Raw genomic sequence first — 23,917 nt, forward strand, 5'->3', positions numbered from 1 at the left:
CTTCCTTGGTGGACCACCCCATCCAAATGCTAACCAGGGCCAACCCTGCTTAGCTTCTGAGATCTGATGAGATCCAGCTAGGCTGGGCCATCTAGGCCAGGTTAAACAGATTTACTACTTATCAATATATTTTAACAAGATTTTATGTTTGGCTTTATTTTCCAACATGTAAAAATGTTTAAGAAAAAGGAGTCACATGAAAGCCTAATAAGAATTAAGCACCAAAATACTGCAGGCACTTTTGAAACATCTATAAAAGCAGTGTTGTTTAGGATCTGCAATAATATTTCTTCCATGAGTCCATGACAAAACAGTGCAAATTTGAATTTACTGTCTGAACGGATGACATACACTGAGGGAATTAAAAACAGATAAACAAACAGTTGCTTGACCAGTATTCTAGCGGTAATTTGATTTAAATTTCAAAGGAATTCCATAACCTCTACTGTGTCTGTTCATATAAATTGACTTTGCTTTTAAAAATGTACAACACTGATTGCGGAATGATACCAAATGCTTCATGATCTAATCTTCATGAGTCTGGTTCCAAACTCCTAGAGAGCAAATCCTTATTACCAAAGGTCAATTATTGACACATAAAGCACATTCACAGATGCAGGTGTATATTTATTATCAAATACACCCCATGCTATACTTTGGCTGAACAAACAACAGTGTGTACGTTAACTGATTGAAATCACCATTTTGACCGTCCAAATGTCAACTGTACACTTTAACAGCCTTTCCTTGTTGCCTGTTTTATTACTACTAAAAATTCATGTGTGGTCTTGACAACATGGCTCAGGAAAGGCCTGTGACCTGCTTCACTTTGCCTTGTGAAAAAAGGGGGGGGGGGAGGAAGAGACAATTAAAATAAATGTACATATGGACTTGAGAATCTATGTTTTGCTAGTTTGAGGCAACTAATACCCTAACAGTGACATTGTCTAAGTTCACTGAAGTCTAAGTTCACAGAACTTAGAATGGTGTCCGTCTGCTTAAGATGGCACTGTAATTAATATATTAAAGAATGCTCTCTCGGTCTCTCTTTTGTGCGTCTTGTTATGGGAATGATCTAACACTGTACAGGGCCACACCAAAAAAAAAAGTCTACTCCTAATTTGTTTTATTAGGTGTCACTATAGGGCCATTAAAATATAGTTTATTCAACATTTTATAGGCACAGTGTGAAGAAGGATTGCATTTGGTGAGCATGTCCTCAGGGAATGTTTGTCTCCATAAAGTTTGGTTAGCCATAATTAAAGTGCACATTTCTACTTACAGTTGCGTTAGCCTGGACAGCTTGAATGCCTTAGCAGGAAGCTGGGCAATCCTGTTTTTACTCAGGCGAAGCGTTAGCAGGGATCGTGACAGGCTATCAAAAGCCTTGGTCTCCAGGGTGCTGATTCGGTTGCTCCCCAGGTAGCTGCAATAATTCATCACAAGCTATTTAAACGGCTATGACAGAGGTCTCTGTTGTTCGCTTTTTATCAGAGTGGCTGGTGACATTAGACATATCACATGAAAAATATCATGTGTGTTTTTCCCCTCTTCAGATGAAATGAAGCCATTTTTTCCATTAGCACAATTTAGACAGCTGATGATAGGAGATCCCCTGGGGTCTCTCAGCACCTTTAATTTCCCAGAGGAATCAACAGCCCATACATTTAATTCCATATTTGATATGCAGAGTACAAAGAGCAAACCCACACCTGAAACAGCTCAGATCTCTGTGGCTTAACAGGTGGAATAGTTTAATTGGACCTGAGAGACAAGTACTTATATGTGTCCTCTCAAGGCACAGATCCACATATGTAAAATGGGAACGACAGCCACCTATTTCACAGAGATGTTGTGAGGAAGACTTTCCAGCATCTTTTTCCAAAATAATTTTGCTCTGAATTTCTGTCTCTGACCCATTCTGATATGTCAGCATGCCACAGTGAAAACATTTATGCACCATTCGCTATTTGATAGCGTTCAAACATATCGCATTACAAGCCAATGCTGCCTCTTTTTAAATTTCTTTGTATTTAAAAATAGATGATCAAAGCATTATTCAATGTTGCAGTATTTGTGTATGTAAAAGGGGAGAGGCCATCCCTCAGAGGTACAGCACATGACGGGCAGGCCTCACAACCAGTCCCTAGGATTAAAGATCTCAATCTTGGTCTTCACATGGAACAGGGTGATGTGGTAGAATTCTGAGGGGTTAAGGGTCAACTTTACCACCTGAAAATGGGGTGGGGAGTGGGGTGCCATTTTTTAATGTTCCGTGCAAATGAAAAACTAATGTATTAGAGGGGAAAGGTCCTATTCCAGATTGCATGCTCCTTGTCGTGCTGCCTAAGGGAAACTTTTTTCTATAAAGAAACATTCAAAATGATGATCCCCTTAACTCTTGGCTGAGATACGTTCTACAACCTCAGGGGCCTGTCACCTCATTATCGCCTCATTCGGCTGTATGTGGAGACCAGGCACTAGACAACCATGGCCTGTCAAAATCCAGAGCTAGATGGAGGACCAGTGGTCTGCTTTGGTGTGAAGCAGGTTCATGAATTCATTTTTTTTTTTTTAAGGCTAAGGGAAAGTATCTACAGATATATACCCTCAATATTGCCTCTTTGTTAACCATGCATTAGCTGTTTCTGGAAGGAATGAAAGAGAGCCACGGTACCTCCTCACACCACAAGTCTGCCCTCCAAGTTATAGCAATCAAGAATGAGTGAAACAAAAAGTTCAGAAGTGCAAGGCTTCTATGTGTTCCCTCTAAGCTGAGTTAGTGTGAGCAAGCTCAAAGTTTTTTAGACTCCGGCTCACACATTTTTGTCTTGGCTCAGGAAGGATGGTGCCAGAGCAAACTAATGTATGCAGCAGCCAAATCGATCACTCACAATTTTAATGCGGGGAGGGCGGGGTATAAATCTTAATAAATAAATAATAAATAAATAAATAAAATGCCAGTAGCTCACAAAGTAGAAGTTTTGCTCTCAAGACTCCACAGCTTAGAGGGAGCATTTCTATCCTGGAGTTGCTGTGCTCCCCTTCCTCTGTCACCCACACACACACACGTTGCACACCAGCTGTCCACTGAAAAGACTCAGAGGGTGAAGGGCAGGAGGGAACAGCAAGGTGTTTCTTCAATCTCTTGTCATAAGTAGTTTGATTGTTTATAAGCTGAGGATTTGCTAAAATATTCACGTAAAAGTGTAATGCCCAGCTGATTTATAAATTCTTAATTATAATGCCTGTAATTTTTTTTTTAACTGAAGAAAATTTGAAAATCTTTTTTATTAGATAAACTGAAACAGCGCCATTGGCTTAACAACAAAAACCAGATAACAAAAAATACTTACAGATCTTTTATACGAAGCCCCACTGGGAAACAGCCACTTCGGATTTCTGTGATGTTATTTGAGCTAAGGTCCAAAGTTTCCATGGCGACATAGGGCTCCAGTTCCCTTGCCTTGATGCTATGGATCCTATTGCGATTCCTACAAGGTAGAATGGAGAAGAATCAGACTCAATCCACTTTTAATATTCCTTCAGATAAAATAATACATTCCAGGAAAACAACAGCCTTAGCATAACTAATTTGGCTCCAGGCTGGCACGGAGTGCATTTCATGGAGAAGGAAAGCAAAGCTTAGAACTTTTTTTAAAAAATCGTGAAGTGTCACTTTTTATTAGGTCAATATAATCTGGGGGAGGTAAGCTTTCAGGAGCTACTGGCAGGCCCAGCTGTGGTGGTGGCAGAGCCTGGGAGCTGCCAGCAGTCCTGGCCATGTCAAAGCCTGGGAGCCAGTCCAAGTCCAGCAATGGCAGCAGCGGAGCCCAGGGGGCCCTCCAGGCTCAGAGCAGTTTCCAGACATCACCGCCACTGTAGCTGAGATCCAAGAGAGTCGTGCTGGATGGCAATGGGGATAGGGCCCCCATTTGTCTTTTTAGATTGTGACACAATCATGCATCAACCCATGAGGCCATACCATTGCTAAGTACAGACTAGGGGAGAAAGGGAAAATATAGAATATATCTTGTGGCAGACAAAAAAGATGCACGACTACTGCAAATATTCCTGGATGTTTCTATTATATAAAAGTATACATTACTCAGGAGTCAGTTACTAGAGTACTCCATGTATAGACACACAGAGACTGGAAGAGTACCCTAAGAAACAAAGGAAGGTAGCAAAAATGGCGGGACATTTGTTTGTCCCCTTCTATCACTGTCTTCTGCCAGCAAGAGGAGGCTTAATTGTTTTGCCTGGCGTTCCCCCAGTTACCTCCCCTACCTGCCCTATGTTTTGATTCTTGGCTTTGAGCTTTTATACATGTATTTTACTTTCACTTTTATGATATGTTTTAATGCTCTGTTTTTAATCGTCAGCCTCCTTTGTGGACCAGGGGGCAGAAAGGTGGAATATAAATTTTGTAAACAAATAAATAAAAGAAAAAAAACTATTGGGAACTTGGATAATGCAGGGTGACAAACCGTAATTCCAAATTCATCAACATATGGGGCATGTGTTTTCTTAGTCACTATCGGCCTTTGAAGAGGCTGAACATTTGTATCTTAATCTTACTATACCCATCGTATCCATTCTGAAGAAGTTGGCCCAAGAATGTAAGAAAGCAGGCCAACTTGCAAATCACACGAAAGTCTTACAGGCAGAAGTTTCATTTTAACATATAAGTTCCCACAAATCTACTTCAACAACACCAGGCCCCCCTCACATAAGACTGATGACCATTTTACTCAATATAGCAGACTAAACAACAGACGTGATGAAGATGGTTTCAAAGTCTGCAGTAGAACAGCTTGATTCAAGCCCAGTAGCGCCTCAGAGAACAACAAGATCTTCAGGGTGCGAGCTTTCAAGAGTCACACCAAGATGAAGTCTCCAAAACGTATCTATCAGACTGCTGGAGACTTTGCCGAAGGGCCAGTGCCAAATTTGCCTACAGCAAACGGTATTCTTTGTTCCACCACTTCATATTCCTTCAGGAAACACAAATCCAATCCTGAAACCTCTTTATGCACTCAAACCACAAAAAGGATCCCACGACTTCCACCTCTCTTTATTCCTTGATGAGAGACCGCGGGCCTAAAGGCAACTTCCTAATGAGGCGATAGTACAGTCACAAAGAACCCAGGCAGTATCTGTGACTTGATACTCTTACAAAGTGCAAAGCCCTCTCACAGGCTTCAGAGACACCCAGTGATGAAGCACCGGGCACTCCCCTCTCAAATATTTTTTTCCACCCCACCTAAAGGCATATCTTGCTTCAACAAGCAGGAAACATTATCAAACATTCCCACCTCCAATATGATAAATATTGCTTTTCTTCTTCTTTTTTTAAACCCATGATTCCTCATTATTCCATTTTGTAATGAGCACAAAGTACCTAATCAACAAAGAGAATGCAGGCTGCAATCCAGAGGCATGTACACACACACCCCACACTAAACATGTACCACATTTTTTCCCAAGTATTTTCCTCTCTCAGTTGCTGCCCTTTAAAACACCTACGCTCTTTTGAAACTCTACTGACGTATACTCTCTTGGCAACAGGTACATTAAAAAAGGCAGTTCCTCTACACTTGGGGTGGGGTGTAGCAGTATGTGATAGTGGTTAGAATGCTGGAGGATGCCTGGGAAGACCCAGGTTGAAACTGCCACTTTCTGTGAAACACGCTGGGAAAACCTTGAGCAATCCTCCTTTCTCAGCCTAACCAGTCTTACAGGGTTGTTGTGAGAGTAAAACAGAGCAAAGAGAAAGAACCACACACTCTCCTTGAAAGAAAGGCAGAACTGAAATGTTCTTTTAAAAGCTGATGGCTTGGATCCTGCTGAAGATTTCTTCATATGCACACATGCGCATACACCCGTTGTGGCCCCAAATGCCCCATAAAATGCTACTCCTGAGAGAAAAGGGATCCCCAGGAACAGCATGGTTGGGGGTGGGGCTGTGGCTCAGTGGTAAAACATCCGTTTGGTGTGCAGAAGGTCCCAGGTTCAATCCCTGGCATCTCCAGCTAAAGGACCAGGCAACAGGTGATATGAAAGAGCTCTGCCTGAGAACCTAGAGAGCCACTGCCAGGCTGAGTAGACAATACTGACCTTGATGGACAAATGTTCTGATTTAGTATAAGGCAGCATCATGTGTTCATGTGAGTCAGAGGTATGCAGTGAAAGGGACAAACCAATGAAAATACCCCTCCCCTTTCCATTACTGAAAATCTTCTATGGGATTCAACACAATACCTTCCCACACACAGATTCAGGCACTGGAAACAAATGTTCTCCCCAATGGAGCCCTTAACAAGTCTCAGACAGGACTGCAATTGGTCAACTAGCTCCCAAAGCATTTTAGGAACTGACACTTCTACAGCCACAATACAAATTGCCTGAATGTGCATCGCAGAGGCTTCCCAACCTGTCCACTGCCTGTGACTGGGCCCTCCGCTCTCATGTTAAAGCAAAAACCTTTTAACCAGTTAAGCACTAGTGAAATGGATGTTAATGGTCACCGTCCAAGTCATTACCTGCTTCCATAGCAGCCTTTTAAAATGCTCAACAAGTTGCCTGAATCATTGTCTAAATCATTTGTAGAAAACACAACTACACCAGATGAAAGGGTAGGGGATGTTATTGTTTGGGGGGGGGAGTAAGCTCTGTACCAATGCCAAGAACCCCCAGACCATCTACCTGTTCAGATGCAGGTGTACCAGCAACCACAAGTCAAGAAGGGGAGACCCCTGAAGGCCAGGTGGGGGAGGCTGTGCTTCAGCAGTAGGACACCCTTAGGGAGGGGCTAGAGATGTAAAATTTCCGAAAATTTTGAAGCTCGGAAAAAACCCCGGGTTTTTTCCTGTTTTTTTTCTGGGAAAAAACGGAAATTTACAAAAAAATTGAAAAAAATGCTACATTAGCATTTATTTTGTCTTTTCTAGATTGAAAGTCATTCTGTTACTTTAGGAACATAAAATATGACTACGGACATTTTTACTTGGCATGAAATTATCACAACTAGCATATTAAAAATATAGTGTATCCAAACAATTATTACAAACAGAATACTCACCCACATGCAAAAACAAAATTGAAACTTTTTTATTTTCTTCTGATAATCGCACCAAGAAATGAATCTTGTTCTTGCATTGGAGAGTTCAGTTTGTAACCTAGGACTTGCTTGTCCTCAGTGCACAGAAATTAGATCAATCTGATACCATATATATATATATATATATTAGAAATGATTTGGAAAATATTTGAACACCTTGTCTTAAAATATTTTATTCATCATGATAAAATAAAACGTTCCATAATCTTTTTTTTTCTTTTTTCAATTTTTCCAAATTTTTTTGGGGGGGAACGGTTTCCCCCCGAATTTTTCCGGTTTTTTTCCGGGCCTTCACATCTCTAGGAGGGGCCCATGGGTTAGTTGGCAGAGCATCTGCTTGATATGCAGAAAAGTCCCAGGTTCAATCTCTGATATCTCCAGTTAAAAAGGACATATGTGACGCAAAAGTCCTCAGCCTGAAACCCTGGAGAGCCACTGCCAATATGAACAGACAATACTGACCTTGATGGACCAGTAGTCTGATTCAGTAAAGCAACACCATGTGTTCATGTGCATGCAGAAGGTCCTAGGTAACAATCCTCAGCATCTTCAGCATGAAAAGACTGGGTAGGATGTAATGAGAAAGGCCTTGGCCAGTCGGAGCAGACAATGCTGATCTTGACAGATCAATGGCCTGCCACAGTATTAAATGCAGCTTTATGCGTCCGAACATACTGGGAATAAACTGAGGCCCAGCATCTCTGCCAGAGCTTCAGGGGCTCATCTCAGTCCCTTGGGTTGAGGAACAGCCCTGTCTGTCAAGCCAAATGGCCTGGCACGTTATAATGCACTGTGTTTGATGAAGGCTGCCTATGCCAATGCAACAGAAAATTTGAACTGCACATTTCAAACAAGGAAGAGGAGGAGGATATTGGATTTACATCCCACCCTTCACTCGGAGTCTCAGAGCGGCTTACAATCTCCTTCCCTTCCTCTCCCCGCAACAGATACCCTGTGAGGTAGGTGAGGCTGAGAGAGCTCTGAGAACTGTGACTGGCTCACAGTCACCCAGCTGACTGCATATGGAGGAGTAGGGAATCAAACCTGGTTCTCCCAGATTAGAGTCCGCTGCCCTTAACCACTACGCCAAACTGGCTCTATTAAGAAACAATAAAATAAACAGATGCGTGATGCAAGTTTAAAATCACAGTAAACAGTCACCTGCATTTCTGGCAGACCTTCAGAGCAATGAAATAGGTAATCTCTAAATAGCTGCTTTTGTAGCCAGCTGAGAACTTGCTAAATAATAAGAGGCAGTGGGCCAGGTTGGGTAGAACTCTGTAGCAAATAACATAGATAGGAAGACATTGAGGTCCCCACCTCAGCTAAACAACGGGTTCCAGCACTGGCCTAATCTGCACTGATGCTACTTTCACTATTGTCTACTTACATACCTACCCACACACCCACCCACATAGATATGCTTGCTATGTGGTTGCTCAAGTCAGCCTTATTCACACCTGTGGAACACTGGTACCCACATATCTATGGACATTACACAGCCTCCCTAGATTTAGGAACAGGCTGCTCCTGCTCTGTTTCTCCTCTGAACTGGAAACAGAAAAAGTAGCACAAAGACATTTGCCTATAGCTACATTTCCCCCCTAATTTTCTTCCCCTTTCCTAGGACAGTCTCCTCCTGAGTGTCAGCTTGACACAATTTTACCACACACAGAGGACTGAGTTGTGCCACTGGCTGCATCCAGACATTAGCAATAAACTTCTTTTTGTGACAGCCATCAGCCTAGCTAGTTTGCTATGCCCCTGCCCTTGCTTGCTCTCCCCACCACCCCACAGAACACAGCTACAAGCTTCCTGGTTTGGGAAACTTTCAATCAACCTCCAATTTTCTTATTTTCTTTTTTTGAAACTCCCGAAGGGATATTTTTTTATTTTGCATTACACTACAGACTACAAAGAAAATTAGGAAGGGGAGCTACAACTAGGGATAAAGGAAAGATAACCACACTAAACTAAAAACCCAAGAGGAGGAGATCTTATTTCTGTTAGTGTAAATGTTAGTACCACAAGTGTTAGTATCACAATATACTTGTAGAGTTCCTGCTCATCTTCCATGTTTCTATGTTATTATGTTAGTTGTTATGAGAGAACTTTCTGATCATCTTAGTGTTCTTTGCTTCAAAAGGCCAGTTTCCCAGTCCTTCTGCCTTTACTTCGGCTTTCTAAAATCATAGACAACTTTGGCAGGTCCAGCACCCGTTTCTGTAGCAGAGTCTTCTTCCATTCCAGAGGTAGCAGATTCACTGGATTTTGTTTCTTCCTCCTTAGACTCTCCCTCTGTTCCAAGCTGACGCCGCAAAAACTCTTTAGCCTTGAAAATGGAGTCTGTCTTCTCTCTTTTATTGTTGATCTTAAAGATGACACCTTCCGGGATTGCCCACCTGTACGTTATTCCATTAGTTTGAAGAAAAGCAATCAAATCTTTATAATTTTTCCTCTTTTGCCGAATTTCAAATGGAATGTCTTTTAGCGTCTTGATCATTACATTTCCCATTTTCAGTGGAGTTGCTGATGTTGCTTTTAGAATAGCATCTCTGGTCTGTCTTCTTGAGACTCTGACCACAATTTCTCCAGGTAGGCTATGTTTTTTTAATATAGTTGGAGTATGCCCTATAGGCCACCTCCATATCTCTTACTAGTCCATCCGCTGTAGAGCCTATCACTGGAGCGATGATGCTAAGCAAACTCCTCAGGTCCTCTTTCGCTACTTCAGGAACTCCCTGGAACCTGAGAATCATATTGGCTTTTTCCATCTGTAGTTTTTTTTTTTGCTTTGTTTTGCTTTGTCACAAGAAATGCCATAACTACCATCCTTGCTTGTAGAAATGTATTCTACAACTATTACATACATTCTGCAAAAGATATGTTTTAATCTCCATTCACCTTCTGAGGGTTTTTTTTAACCCTGCTCTTACTCCAAGGAGTTCCAAGACACCATACATAGTTCTCTTCCATGTTTTCCCCCCAAACCGCCTTGTGAGTTCAATTAGGCTGAAAGAGACTGACCAGCCCAAGATCATCCAGTGAGCTCCCAGGGATTTGAACCCAGGACTTGCTGCTCCCACCTGACACTCTCATCTCTATACCATGCTTGCTGACTAGCTATATGGAAATAAAACAAACACACACACACACACACTGCCCCTGGCCCTTTCCACTACCACATCTTGCTGCTCCTACCTTTGTATATGGACAACTGCACCAAGAAAGTCCCCCAACTGAGCTCTTGTTCCACCTTCTACCTGTTCACAGCAAGCTTCTCCACATAAAGAACATGGACTACACCAGAATATTAGATATGTGAGGTGCATTTCCTTTTGTAATTTGAGACATGCAGCTCAATCCTATGCACAGTTACCTCAATGTAAATCCCAGTGAGTTCAAATGAAACTGGTTTGCAGATCGGTGTAGAAAGAACACCGGCCTTAGTTACAGTCCATTAGATCTGAAGGGAGAATACAGTTTATGTGCAAAGCCAAAAGAAACCTTCTCATGAGAACTGCTAAAGCAATACATTATTGCTTGCAGTTTAAGCAGCTGATACAATTTAAGCAGAAGATCAGAAATGGGTGCTTGTGCATGAGAGGCAAGGGTGAGAAATGACACAGTAAAACAGGTGGCGGTACTTCAAAAGATCATGACTTTTCTAGGAATACGGGAGCACGCTTTTCAAGATAAAGTTACACCTTAATCCTGGCGGATAGGCCAGTGCTAAATGTCTGTGAATATTTATTGATAAGTCTTTTCAGCGGCCTTTTCCACAAGTAGAGATGAGGGAGGGGGGGGGGGGAGGCTCGCCTTCTGACACTAAAGAGTTGGCATTTTCTTTCCACTGTGGAGGTTATTTTTGGTCTGCCATGGAGAGAATGGGGAGGCAGGGAGAAATTTCATGGTTGGCCTTCATCTAGTATCGGCTTACAGTTCTGGATAGTCTTTGTTAATTTAGAAGGGGGGGAAAAAACCAGCCTTAATACAGGAAAACTCTATTAAGACACCACCTGCTATAAGCATCAAAAAACAAAACGAGGCTTCAAACATGATGGGAGCTCTGCACATCCCCTTTTGTTCTATTAATATTCAGCTATGTTCACGTGTGGAGAGGGAAACAATTAAACAACCTAAAAATGCCTGCTCCCAAAGGACGCACAAGGTCTGATTGACAGAGGGATGACGAGGGCCATGCTTGGACACCGAGATCAAAAAGAGAAGGTTGTATGAAATGATTCCAACACTGTCATTAGGAATGGCCCTTCTGGCTCTCCATCCCCAGCAGCAGCCACACACTGATAAGCCACAGCCGGACTTCGGTGCCTACTTCTCCTAAAAGAACAGGTTTTGAATTGAAAGGTAGCTGTTCCTCTGGGTGTACCTGAAGCTGGGTGTAATCTGAAGCTGGTTCAAACACATTGTCTTATGTGCGTGTTTACATCCACAGCATCCCCAGATTAATCGAGGAACTCATCAACCTAACAATTCCCTACCACACATAAATCACATGATCATTTAAGTGCTAGATAGCTTTATGCCCACATTAAGTTAGATGGACGAGCACAGGACTGCAGATATCAAGGGAGCCAAACTCCACCGTTTTTTAATGATTTTTTAAAAATGAAGACTTGCATGATGATTAGACAGAAAACCACTTGACCGAGCATTTTAGAAGTCCACTGAAATATACAGAAGCATATAGAGCCACAATATTGCATTGGTGGGCATGCTCCTGCTGCCTGGCACGGTATCAAATATTTAAAGGTGGCTCTCTGAGGCTTGAGCAGGCTGCTTTCTCATTACTCATCTGTTTCCCAAAGCAAAAAGTCAGGGGAAAACTTCCAGGAGGCATCACAAATAAGTTAGCAGGGGGGCACCCACTCAGAAACAGCTGCCCCCATTATAAGAGGATGCTTGGCTTAGAATCTCCCAACAGTTTGTAGCTGTCCTCCTGTGGCAGCCATTTTGTGGTGGCACCCATTATCCTCTCTCAACATTCCAAGGCTGCTCACAGGCTGAGCAAGACTGAGAGGCCCCAGAGCTGTAGCCAGCATTGGGGCTTTACGGGTTGCCCCCCCTATCGATTAAGGGGAGCCCCACGCCAGCCAGCAAGTCCCCCAGTGAGCCCCAGTGCCACCCAGCCAACGAGTTGGCTCTTGGGAGAGCTCTCAGAGAGCCGACTCGCCAGCTGGCTGGGGCAGACACAGTGAGGTGCTGGGGCGGGCCATTACAGAACGGCCTGCCCCTGTGCCTCACTGAGCCTGCTTGGAAAGCCGAGGAGGCAGTCAAGCGGCAGGTCAGCAAGCGCCACTCGCTGCCCAGCTGGCTGGCTGCATCCTCTTCGGCTCTCCTCAGAGGATAATCACTCATGGTGACATCGCTAGTACTGTCCCCATGTTGGGGGGGCATGACCCCCCCCCAAATCCCAAAGTCCCCCTACCTGAAACTTTCCTGGCTTCAGGGCTGAGAGGCCCTAATGGAAAGATGACACTTAGTGAATTATGTACTTGTTTGACATTACGTCTATGACATCCCAATAAATCCAGTATTCACATGTCAAGTCTTGCCCCTCTCCATTTGCTCACTCTGTTCAGTTTGTCACTTCTGCTGTTGCTGCCTTGAACGGAGAGAAAAAAAGCATCCCACTTCTAGGTGCCTGAGATGGAAGCAACATGAATTACGCCAGTCTCAGGCACCCAGTAGTGGGGCGCTTTCCCAGCCAAGTTAAAAGGAAGTAGTCACAGCGGCAGTGACCAAGCAGGGCAAGAGGCAGAACCGGACATGTCAGCATTGGATTCACTGGTGTGCTACACAGAGACATTCATACAAAGCAAGAGCCGCTACTGTTCACAGTTTCTTTTCGCATTTTGTGCCACTACAGCCCAAGACGTTGTGTAATCCCGGCATCCGGAACAAGCTGTGTGTACGGTGGGAAGGGGAAGGGAGCTGAATACCCACCAAACATTCCAGCTTCTAAAGCGATCTAGCTGAGATACCCTCAGATATTTTATTGGTTCTGAACAACTTGATACAGGTCAGCATGGAGTAAAGAAGGATTTTCAAAATTTATTTCTGTAGGGGCTATACTATGGTTGTATGTTACACATCTTATCCTGCAGCAAGATTTATGGTGGGCCTACAGAGCAGGTAACTCTCAAGCTAGAGTTTCATACCAGCTCAAGAAGCTACACCAGCAAGCAGCACACATGACAGAGACAGCGAGGCAGAAAGAAGTTTAAGTTAAATTACACAGTTGATTACAAAGTTAAATTAAAGTACATAATGCATACCTTTATGTATATATGATTCCAAATTTGGGGGAGGGAGGGGTGCATATGTGTGTGTAACTGCCTTTATTTTCATTGACAGAAGCCCCTATAGGTACCATGCATCAGACACACATTTTAAGTACGTCAGATCTGCAAGCTTTAAATGTACATCAAACAAAGTAAAAAACTACCAACATCAAAGACAGAAGCAGAGTCTGGCTTTATCTTGTGCCCCTAATCAGCTTTAAAACAGAGGCCGTAACAATTCTGGATTAAGACTAATGTAAGGATACACAGATGTGTAGGCTAAGAGCTGTGATCGTGGGTCGGTTTAATGTGCCTGCTCCACCTCTTATTAATCGGTCTGGAAATGGTCTTCCAAATTATGCTTCGTAGCCTCAAACTGAAATCTGTTGCCACCACTGGAGTGGCACTGTGCTCAAAGAAAACTGCTGTGCTAGAAGGATGTTATTCAGGCAGGAAGTGAACGTCCATAAAAAGTAGCCCCCACTTTTCTCAGAGGCTGCTGAATCACTCGTCCCCAAAGGAATCCTTTGGCAGATTCTCAGGCCTCTGTTGCAAAGACTGTTTGTTCAGGTGGAGCTCCAGAGCAGTCCAGGGGTGGGATCTGTACTCCTGACATGCTTGGGTCAACCACTATGAAACGCGATGTAAGCTGCAAACACCAGCTTCTTAATTAGTTGCAGCAATAGCCCTAGAGCAAGATGGGCCACATGCTGGCTTTGTAACAAAAAAAGCAGAGAATGGTGCCGGCTCTTACCCCAATCTCCTTTTCTTGGGAAACCATTTTTTCCAAGAATGAAGGAACAACACCGGCTGCCAGAAATGCAAGTGCAGTCACTGGCTGCACTTAAATCAGTCAAGTGAACCAGAGCTTGCTCTGACAAATGAGTGCTGGAAATAGAAATCAGCATAGTTGGCAGTAAAAGCAGGCAGGTATGGATCTGAGACCGCATATAAGAAGCTGCCCTGTGCTGTCAGACCTTTGGTCCACTATTGTCTACTCTGGCTGGCAATGGTTCTCCAGGGCCATCACCTGCTTCCACAGTGCTTTAACTAGTGATGCCAGTTGAACCCTGGGGGCTTCTGCATGCATAGCAAGTCATCTACTGCTGGCATCCATGGCTCCTCTGTAGATCTGGAACTGCAGAAATGGCCCAGAGGAGGATATTTATTTATTTCATTAGGCAGGAGAGGACATAATGTGGACAGAAGCAGGAGGCTGTGAGAGGTGAGGTTCAAGAATCCCAAGAGGTTCATCGTTTAAGACTACTTAACAATGTGTAGTCAGATACGTGGTTTGGTGGTGCATTTGTATGTAAAAGATATGAGCATTGCAAAAGGGATGTGTCTTAGATACCTTTAAGAACTTCCAAGCAGAGTTCCCACAGGTGTCACTTCTTCCAGCACAGCAGTGTATTGTGGGGCAACTTCCCCAAATTTGCTGCTTCTCAGAGGTCATAAGAAGGAGAGCAGGGTCTGTTTTCTTTTGCTTTAGGTGAGCTCACCCAAGGTAATTCCTGCACTCTCTTCTTAATATACAAGAAAACTCTGCCCATGAAATGTTAACAGATACTTCACCTTAATAATTTAATATTAGCAGATTCCTCATTCCAGTCCTGTCAGTGTTTTCTCTCCTGGACTGTTCCCATTGGCAGGGTTGTTGAAATGGAAGGATAATACAGGGTCCCCTTTAAAGAGTGGTAGTGCTGTAACTCCTGATTCATGTGCATTGGAGAGGACTAGAGTTCCCCCCTCTCCTTTCTCAAGACGCTTCCTTCCGGCAGCTGTGTCTTCTGTAGGAAATGGGGCCAGGAAGAGTTCTAGTAGGAGATCTCCATGTGACATCAGAGAACAAGGTCCCCCCACAGGAAGAAAAACAACTGCTGTATACTTCTATTCTTAAAATGTATAGGAACACTGGAAAAACACATAGCTCTAATCATAAAAGGGGTCTTGTGGTTCCTCAAAGATTTATTGCCGCATATGTTTTCATGGGCTAGAGCTCACAGATTTACTGAAGCATAATCTTTTGTGGGCTGAAGCCCATTTCTTCTATTGAAGCAGGCTGCAGCCCATGAAAGCTCATGCTTCAATAAATCTGCTAGCGTTTAACGTGCTGCAGGACTCCTTTTTTGTTTTCGCAACAGCAGAATCCCAAAACTATCCCACTGGAATCCTCCCGAGCACAAGCGCCTAACACTGCTTGCCTATATGCCTGGCCTTCATGTGAGAGAGCTTCTCCAGTCACTTGCATTTCACGGCACAGGTCAATCAATTCTTGAAATAAGCTCTTGAGCCACTGTAATTTCAACAGCTGCTGCTGGTCAGAATGAAGGTCCACATCAAGGAAATGGGGAGTAAGGTGAGAACGCACCAACAAGAAATAGATAATTGGGTCACTGAAGCGCTAGCCAAGGACATTTCATTCTTGAGTGTATTTCCTTGCACCTGCCACATCAGGTGGCCCTCAAGTTAACACATAAAATGAACCACACAATCTTTCTGCAAAATGACAGGAGGCTGAGCTACCCCACCAGACAAGCTACTCTTATGTGTATCTCCTCACTCCTGTGCCTCATGGCATTATACCAAAAGCGCACTGAAGTGACAGATTCTGAGACTGGAACTCAACCCCAGCATCGCCTCTGAGGTAGGAGCAGCTGTCAGCATTCTTGCTCTGACAGATCCCTCCTAGGCCAGGGGACAAATCAAGGTAGATGGGGCCAATGGACAAACCACTTTCTTCCTCATATGTGACACCCTAAGGGCCTTCCTAACCCATAGGGGATGCAAAGGCCACCACCCGCCTGTGCCCGTCGTGGCATAGGTGAAATAACAAGCTAGAGTACCGTTTTTGTTAAGTTGTAGAGGCACATCTCTAATTCTGTTGCTCTAATTCGCAGAGAGCTTCCAGTGTGGCTAATCCCAAGAATCAGTCCTCCACATAATAGGACACGCACATGACTTCAAGCTCTGACAATAACTGATGCCTATCAGCTTATTCTGTCCTGAGATAGTTCACAGGCAACATGAGTGCAGACCAGAAGGGTAGTTTTGTTAGTCTGTGGATAAAACTAGTGGCTAGTCTGGATGTACATTTCTATGCATTGAAGAGAGCTCTGACTCATGACAGCTCATGCTGAAATAAATTTTGTGGGTCTTTAAGGTGCCATCTGACTCCTGTTTCATGGCTACAGACATAAGCTTGAAAATCTGATCACAGTGTCCCTCCCTCCCCCCCACTTCTGTATGCCCCTGTATTCTTTTTCTGTACTATCCTCTCACCTCTCACCTCTGTTGTGAATGTATTATGCATGCTTTCTCAAGAAGGGCATTTGTGCACACAACCAATCATCAGATTCAAAACACTGCAAAACACTAGCACTAAGGAATGTGACTGCCAGGGTTTTTTTTGGGGGGGGGGTTGGTATAAGAAACACAAACAAGGGACCACGGTGTAAAGTTGAAATCAAAATAAAGCACAACCACCATGTTGCCAGGCTGTACAAATTAGCTCCTGGAAATAAAAATTCTATTTCTGTCTGGAAAATGCTAATGTTGTACATCTGAATACTGTTCAATAAACAATTACACCACCGTTATATAATAGTGTTTGAAAATTGTATTAGTATAAGCTTAATGATACAAAAGCAAGAATTAAATGTGCCACACAACAAGTGAGCTATTTTATGAAGAATAGGAAACAGAACGACAATCAAGTAATACAGAAGCAAATACAATTGCTTCAACCAGTGTAGGTTACAAAAAGCTGGGAATAATGTCAACACTGATAATGAAACCGCAAGACTAATATCGGAGTGATTAACAGAACAAATCAGAACAAGATAGGGAAGCCGGATGTCAATCCCATTTCAAAATCCAATCTTTGTTACGTCTTGCTGAATACCAGATTACAAATAGTTCTGAATTGTATAAGTGAAACAGTGCTGTAAAGAATGAAGTGTTAGAAGAAGCTAAACACGATAAATACGCTTGTTATTTCACACTGATGAATCCATCTCAAGTTGAAAATAGTACAAACACCAATCCCAAGATAAGCAGCAGGCAGCCTGTCAAGTCTAGCATGCTGGTATGGCATGCTTTTCTTTCCTACTTTCTCAGATTGGGAAACTTTAAATCTCAAAATATGGGACCTGTACCAGAAATGGTTAGAAAAAAAGCTCATGCCAACTTTTTATTTTCTGCTAATGAGGGCGGCTACATTTTTCGAAGGTTAGAATCTGGCATTCTAGATGCTGAGGCTTTGTTAGCAAAATCCTCTTTCAAAAGAGTTCCTCCCAGAACAATGAGAGCTTGGAAACACAACAGAATAGAATTAAGTTATCAACATTTAGATGTAAAAGGTGACTGGATAAATGTATAGAGGATGGGTATACAGCTGGCTATTACCTATGATAGCTGAATGGGACCTCTCCGTTATTAGCAGATTGTCAGATGTTGGGAAAGCAAATTAGCACTGTTGCCTTCATCCCCTGGTTGTAGACTTCCCTGTGGCATCTGATTGGCCCTTGTGAGAAACAGGAGGTGGTTAGCTCCCCTTCACTGATAGCTTTCAAGAAGAGGCTGGACGAATATTTGTCAGAGATGCTTTAGGCTGGTACTGCATTGGGCAGAAGGTTGGACTAGATGGTCTGTATGGCCCCTTCCAACTCTATGATTCTATGATTTTATTCTAGGATGTGGACTAGATGGAGCTTTCTTCTCATCCAACATGGTTCTGCTTATGTTCTCTTTTGATACACAGAGTCCTCTATAATGTTGCTTCTGTTCTCTCCGACATTTAACCTCTGTGAAGCAAACATTTATTATTCTTGATACCGAAAGGAGCCTTGACCCAAGCAAGGGTCGCTTAGCTGAGCATGGATTTGAGCCCAGCTCATCCAGATGTTCCACTGTGGTCTTCAACCTATCCCAGGGTGATCTGGGGAATGGCAGGCAACTGTGAACTCTAAGAGGCAAAAATCGCAATAGGTCATCCCAAGGGCAATACTTTCTATCCAAAGGCTGTTTTTTAGTCAAATTATTCTCCACATGTACCAGTCAGTAACTCCACTATAATTATTTGGCACCCGTAAAGCATTAAGTGTTTGCAGTTATTTCCCCTCTTAACATTGACAAGAGTAAACAAACACTCATTTCTATTTCTAGTGAGCTCCCACTGCACTCAGCCCCATTAGGGAACTCCTGTGTATTTAATGTGTGCGCACACGGGCTTAGAGATTACCTCACTCTTGGGTTACATCACCTTAGCCTTTGCCACAAGCCAAACAGTTAAACAGGAAGCCTCAGGTGTCCATCTCACAGGCCTGCAACCCACATGTTTTTCCAGCGCCAACGTGGCAAGCCACCACACAGGAGTCTACAGTGATTCCGTTCACATTCCCACTGGCTTGCCAACATCATCTGACCAATATGAAAGCATACTCTGTTTTAACAGCTGCTCATGGCTTTGAATTTTTTTTTTTTTTAGGAACGCTACTTTGCTCCTGTGCTGAACATCACTACAAGGCCAGGGCAGACATAATGTAAAAGCCAGATTTAGGAAACAGGTCACAGATCTGCAACCTTCCACCTTCCCCTGCCCTGTATCCTACCACCTTACAAGTGCTTCTATCCTTTCTATTCTGGTTCTTTTATATAACTTGCTAAAGGTACCCTTAACTTCCAGGTCAAAAACTAAGGCAAAGTAAAGCTGCCTTTGTCTCCTACACCATAATTCTATGTCACGCCTGCACTTAACTTTCAATCTACTATTGTACTTGAGAATGGGGGATTGGAAAAATCAAGAGCATCAGCATAAATGCAAGGGGGAATGATTTATGGGTCACAGAACTTGAGACAAGTTGTAAAAGGGAAGAACTGGGGTGGGGGGAACCTGCAAGGCACTCCTTCCCCAGCAGTTTCTTTTTTTTTTTACGTAACTTTTTATTATTTTAAACAAATATATGACAATATGAACTGGGTTAACAACATACAAACATTAGCATGAAACACAATCATAACCAAATAACTGTAACACAAATATAGTGCATGGCTGCAAGGTAAGTGAGACCTTGTGTTTTTCAACCTGAGTTCTAACGAGTTCAGAAATATAATAGTTTTGTAAAGTGTTCATTCTTCGGGATGATTTCGCCTTCAGCAAGATATTAAACTACAGGGAACCAAATTGCTTGGAATTGTGTTGCGTTGTCTGGTGTTTGTTGGTAAGTCGTTCCCCAGCAGTTTCTAAACTTCAACCAAAACTGTTTCCAAGTTGTTCAAGCTGGCATAATTATTGACTCTGCCATTCAAACTGATATTCTACATAGGTAAAATAATAGTTGTTTGGTTTTGCCCTATCAGTTTTCTCCTTTAGAGTGATGTTTAATTTTTAAAAAATGACATGTCGCTTTGGAAGGTTTTAATGTCCAAGAAGGTTTAAACATGCAACGGTTGAAGGAACACAGTCGTGTGAGTCCTTCTCAGAGCAGAATGCCTAAGCAACCAGCTCCCAGATGGACAAGGAACAATTACGGCTGGTGCTTTGATATACATACTTCCTCAGACAATGAACCTGTAAAGACCTGAAAACAAATTAATTAAAACACACACTATTTTTATAGAACCAATTTCCTCAATGTATGGATTTTAGCCCTGCCTCCTCCTCCGCTGCTGCTGCTAAGTCTCTCCCTTGCCAAAAGTTAAGCTTATTCCCACCATTACCCTTGTTTGGACTCTAAACTCCCACTCCTATTTCTTATATTAGTGCTTTCCCCCAATGAGCTATTGAGGAGAGGGCAATAATGCCCTTGAAAATGTGCTCCCTTTGCCCTGGCAAAAATCTCTTCATTCTACTACTAGGGCTTTTTCTAAGAGGGGGTCACTGAATGGAGGAGACCAGGTGACATCTCTTGCCCTGTGCGTTCAACTATTTAAAAGACTGATGTCTGCAGAAAGGGATTTGAACACCCATCTGCAGAGGTCCCTGGAGTAGGATAGTCATAAGTCTCATACTGGACAAATCACATCACAGTTATTCAAAAAGTTTAAAAAGCTGAGTTGACTTCGTTTCTTAATCTTTTCTGAGATACATGGCACTGTCATGGACATCTGTCATTATTTCCGAAGGCTGACTGGTTTCTTCCATGTCTGGCAGATATACAGGAATCATCAAATGCTGGTTTGTGATTCATGCATGTTGATGGTGTGTCATTATGGTCAGAAAGTTCAATCTCTGGCATCTCCAGTTTAAAAGACCTGGTAGTACATGAATATGAAAGACCTCTAGCTGAGATTGGAGAGCCACTGAACACATGTACAATCTGTGTGCAGTGTTCATTTGATTTTTAAGTGCACTGAATAATTCTCATGTTATATCCAATTCGTGAACAGCTGAACATGTGATTGAAACCCCACTTTTATTCAAGCAGTCCCTGATTTCATTTGTAAAGGCAACACACATTGTCTCTTTCATACAAACAGATGTACTAATGTACGTGCGTACACCCATGCGTTAATATAACTTGTAAGCAGGGGTGGGAGATAATTGTACACTGGGCTATTGTAATTATACCCATTAGATTCCCCTATCCACAAAAGATTGAGAAGTGAATTATTATAACAGTGCCATATCTAATGACATGCAGATCCTACTAGAGCATCAGGCACTGAATTTCAACCACACTCCCCAACTCCTCCATCAAGGTAAAGGGATGAGTTGTTAGGTTTGCCAGCTCTGGGTTGGGTAATATCAGGGGATTTTGGGGGTGGAGCTTGAGGAGGCAGGGGTTTTTTGGGGGGGAGGACTTCAATGGGGCATAATGCCATAGAGTCCACCTTCCAAAGCAGCCATTTTCTCCAGGCGAACTGATCTCTGTTACCTAGAGATCAGTTGTAATAGCAGGAGATCTTCAGCCACCAACTGGAGGTTGGCAACCTTATAGGTTGCGCCTGTCTCGCATGAGAACAGCCTGAAAGGACATGCTTCGAACATGCGCCTGCTCTTTCCACCCAAGTGAAACCAGAGCTGCAATTGCTGAATGCCATCAAGGAGCTCTGTGGCCTTTTGAAAAAGGTGGGGGTGGGAGAAGGAATTACATTAATCACATTCACTGCTATATCACTTCCCTAGCTTGCTGCTGCTGAGCCCACTTCACGTATTTTATATCCCTGTAGGCTCCACCCCTTCTGATTCTAACATGTCTACAACAATGTTTAACAGGACATAGTCCAGAATGAATTTCCCCTCATAAGGCACATGCAGAGTTTTGTTCATGGTTACTAGAAATTACAATTTTACGAGTGTCGTAAACTACAGGGATCCCCCAATTCCCCAAACAGCAGTGCCTTTTATTTACATCATAAGGCACATGGTTGAAATGTGCCATTTTGTACAGATATGTTCTGACACACAAAAGATAAGATCTAGCAGAATATTAGTGGGGGCTATTAAAATCAAGACACCCTTAAAGCACAATTGCCCCCTTGGGTTTACCTCATAAATAGCATAGCTGAAGCCAATGCCACTTTGTACATATATCCTAACACACACCAAAAAATCCCATGTCATGATTTAAGGTGTGTTTCCCTTACCTGGCTGATTCACTACGCTTGAAAAGGAGAGGCCTAACAATTTCTTGAGCTAACAGGAACTCTGTGTGCCTGTTCTCCTTCCAGGCATGAGAGAGTGGTGCACTGAGAAAGCAGAGAAGGGGTTTGGGAGAACAGGATATCTCCAGGACATTTTTTCTTGCTTGTGGCATTCTTGACAACTTCCTTGTAGGTTGTTATTTCCCCCCCTCAAATCGCATGGGCTGGGTGGAACTTATAGAAGGCAGCCTTCATAGGCAAAACAGTCTGTCTGAGCAACTCATAACCTCCAGGGATGTAATCAAGTGTCTTAACCATTCAATCATAGCTCCTCTACACACGAGGGATTTCAAGTTAAAAAGGCAATATGTGACCAAAACTAAAAACTAACCAAAAAGCAAGTTCCCCCTTCCCTCAGAAACCCAGCCTACACTAACCACATTCAGATGCATGTATTGAAGTAAGATAGCTAAGGCATGTATCAAAAATACGTGTGTGTGTGTTGTTGTTGTTTTGAAGGCTGGGTGTCCTCTAGCTCCCATAAAGGGATATTTCTGTGCAAGTCTGTAACAAAAAACCATGACAACTTCTACGCACCCATTTCAGTCTGCCCTTATATACCGAAAACCAAAGCCAAACACAGTACATGTCATTGTGCTGGAATCTAAAGCCTTTTCCAAAGTAGGAACTCTGCAAGCTCCATGAACAATTATGTCTACTCAGTTTAACAGGATATGGGGCTCTTCTTCCTTGGACTGCTGCAGACTGAGACGCAGGCTCTTATTACATAATCAGGCTTGCATACACATCCTAAATTTGGACAGGGAACAGGGAGAGTGTAATGCTACACAGTGAAAATCCAGTGTGAATATTTGTGGAGTTTTTCTTGCTTGGCAGGGCAAAGGAAGGATACCCAAAAGGACAGTGACACATTTGAGGCAGCAAAGCACACCAGCTGTGCTAGACATACAGTATCCTAAATAAAGCAACTTCTTATAGCCACACCATTTCTATCCCTGAAAATGAACATTCGCATTTCAACAAGCAAAGACAGTTCACAGAGTGCCTGTGTTGGTGGAGTGGTTGGACCAGGGGTCTCCAAAGTGGACGCCATGGCACCCACTGATACCCTTCCTGGTGCCCGCCAAGTGTTTTTAGAAAGCAGATGGGGGGGGGGGCTTTTGCCCAGCAAGGCTTCTGATCAGCCATTGGAGATTTGATTGGCAGTGCAGATTTTTAAAAATGTTGCTTTGGCGGCAGCAGCCATTTTGTGGCTGTCCCCACCTCCTGCAGCAGCCATTTTGTGGCAGCCATTTTCTGCCTGTGTTCACCGTGCTGTGTCAGAATTCCAAAGGTGACCACGGGCGGAAAAAGGCTGGGTGGACCCCTAGTATAGTCTGTTAGATTAGAACTTAAAAGCACTAGGTTCAAATTCCTAGTCATCCATAAACCACTCTCTCTCTCCCTTTCTCTCTTTCGATGGGAGAATATCAGTAAACCACATTGCAGAACTGTTCTGAGTGTGAACACTTAAGCAAGCTGCAAATGTACTGTATACATATTAAGGAGTCACTTGTAAATAAGAAGATGACAGAAGAAAAGCAGAAATCATTGGTTTCTGTTTTCACTAATAAATACAGAAGATGCTCCATATTTATCCGAACAAGGAAATGTTTAAGGGCTATAAGCAAGAACAACAGTACATCCTCACTGTATTTACCTTACTGTTATTGTAACTGTTCTGATTTCGTATTTGACAACTTGTCTGTTCTCTGTTTCTTTGAAAAAAACCAATAAAAATGTCTTGTTAAAAAAAAAAAAAGAACAACAGTACAACCAGGTAGCAAGTCACATGCCGTGATTATACAGTGAGGCCTATCAACACATTAAGGGCACATATTTA

General features: G+C 42.9%; 1 protein-coding gene across 1 annotated transcript in view; it reads right to left on the reverse strand.

The window, feature by feature from the left end:
* LRIG1 (leucine-rich repeats and immunoglobulin-like domains 1) overlaps nucleotides 1-23,917 on the reverse strand; it is a 153,399-nt gene that overhangs the window by 41,000 nt on the left and 88,482 nt on the right. The window contains exons 4-5 of the mRNA XM_015418010.1: nucleotides 3,357-3,494; nucleotides 1,283-1,426 (exon numbers count right to left, since the gene is read on the reverse strand). Of these exons, the coding sequence (XP_015273496.1) occupies nucleotides 1,283-1,426; nucleotides 3,357-3,494 (282 nt within the window). The remainder of the gene's footprint in view (nucleotides 1-1,282; nucleotides 1,427-3,356; nucleotides 3,495-23,917) is intronic.

Source organism: Gekko japonicus, unplaced genomic scaffold (assembly GCF_001447785.1).
Source record: "Gekko japonicus isolate JY-2015 unplaced genomic scaffold, Gekko_japonicus_V1.1 scaffold1240, whole genome shotgun sequence".
NCBI lineage: Eukaryota > Metazoa > Chordata > Lepidosauria > Squamata > Gekkonidae > Gekko > Gekko japonicus.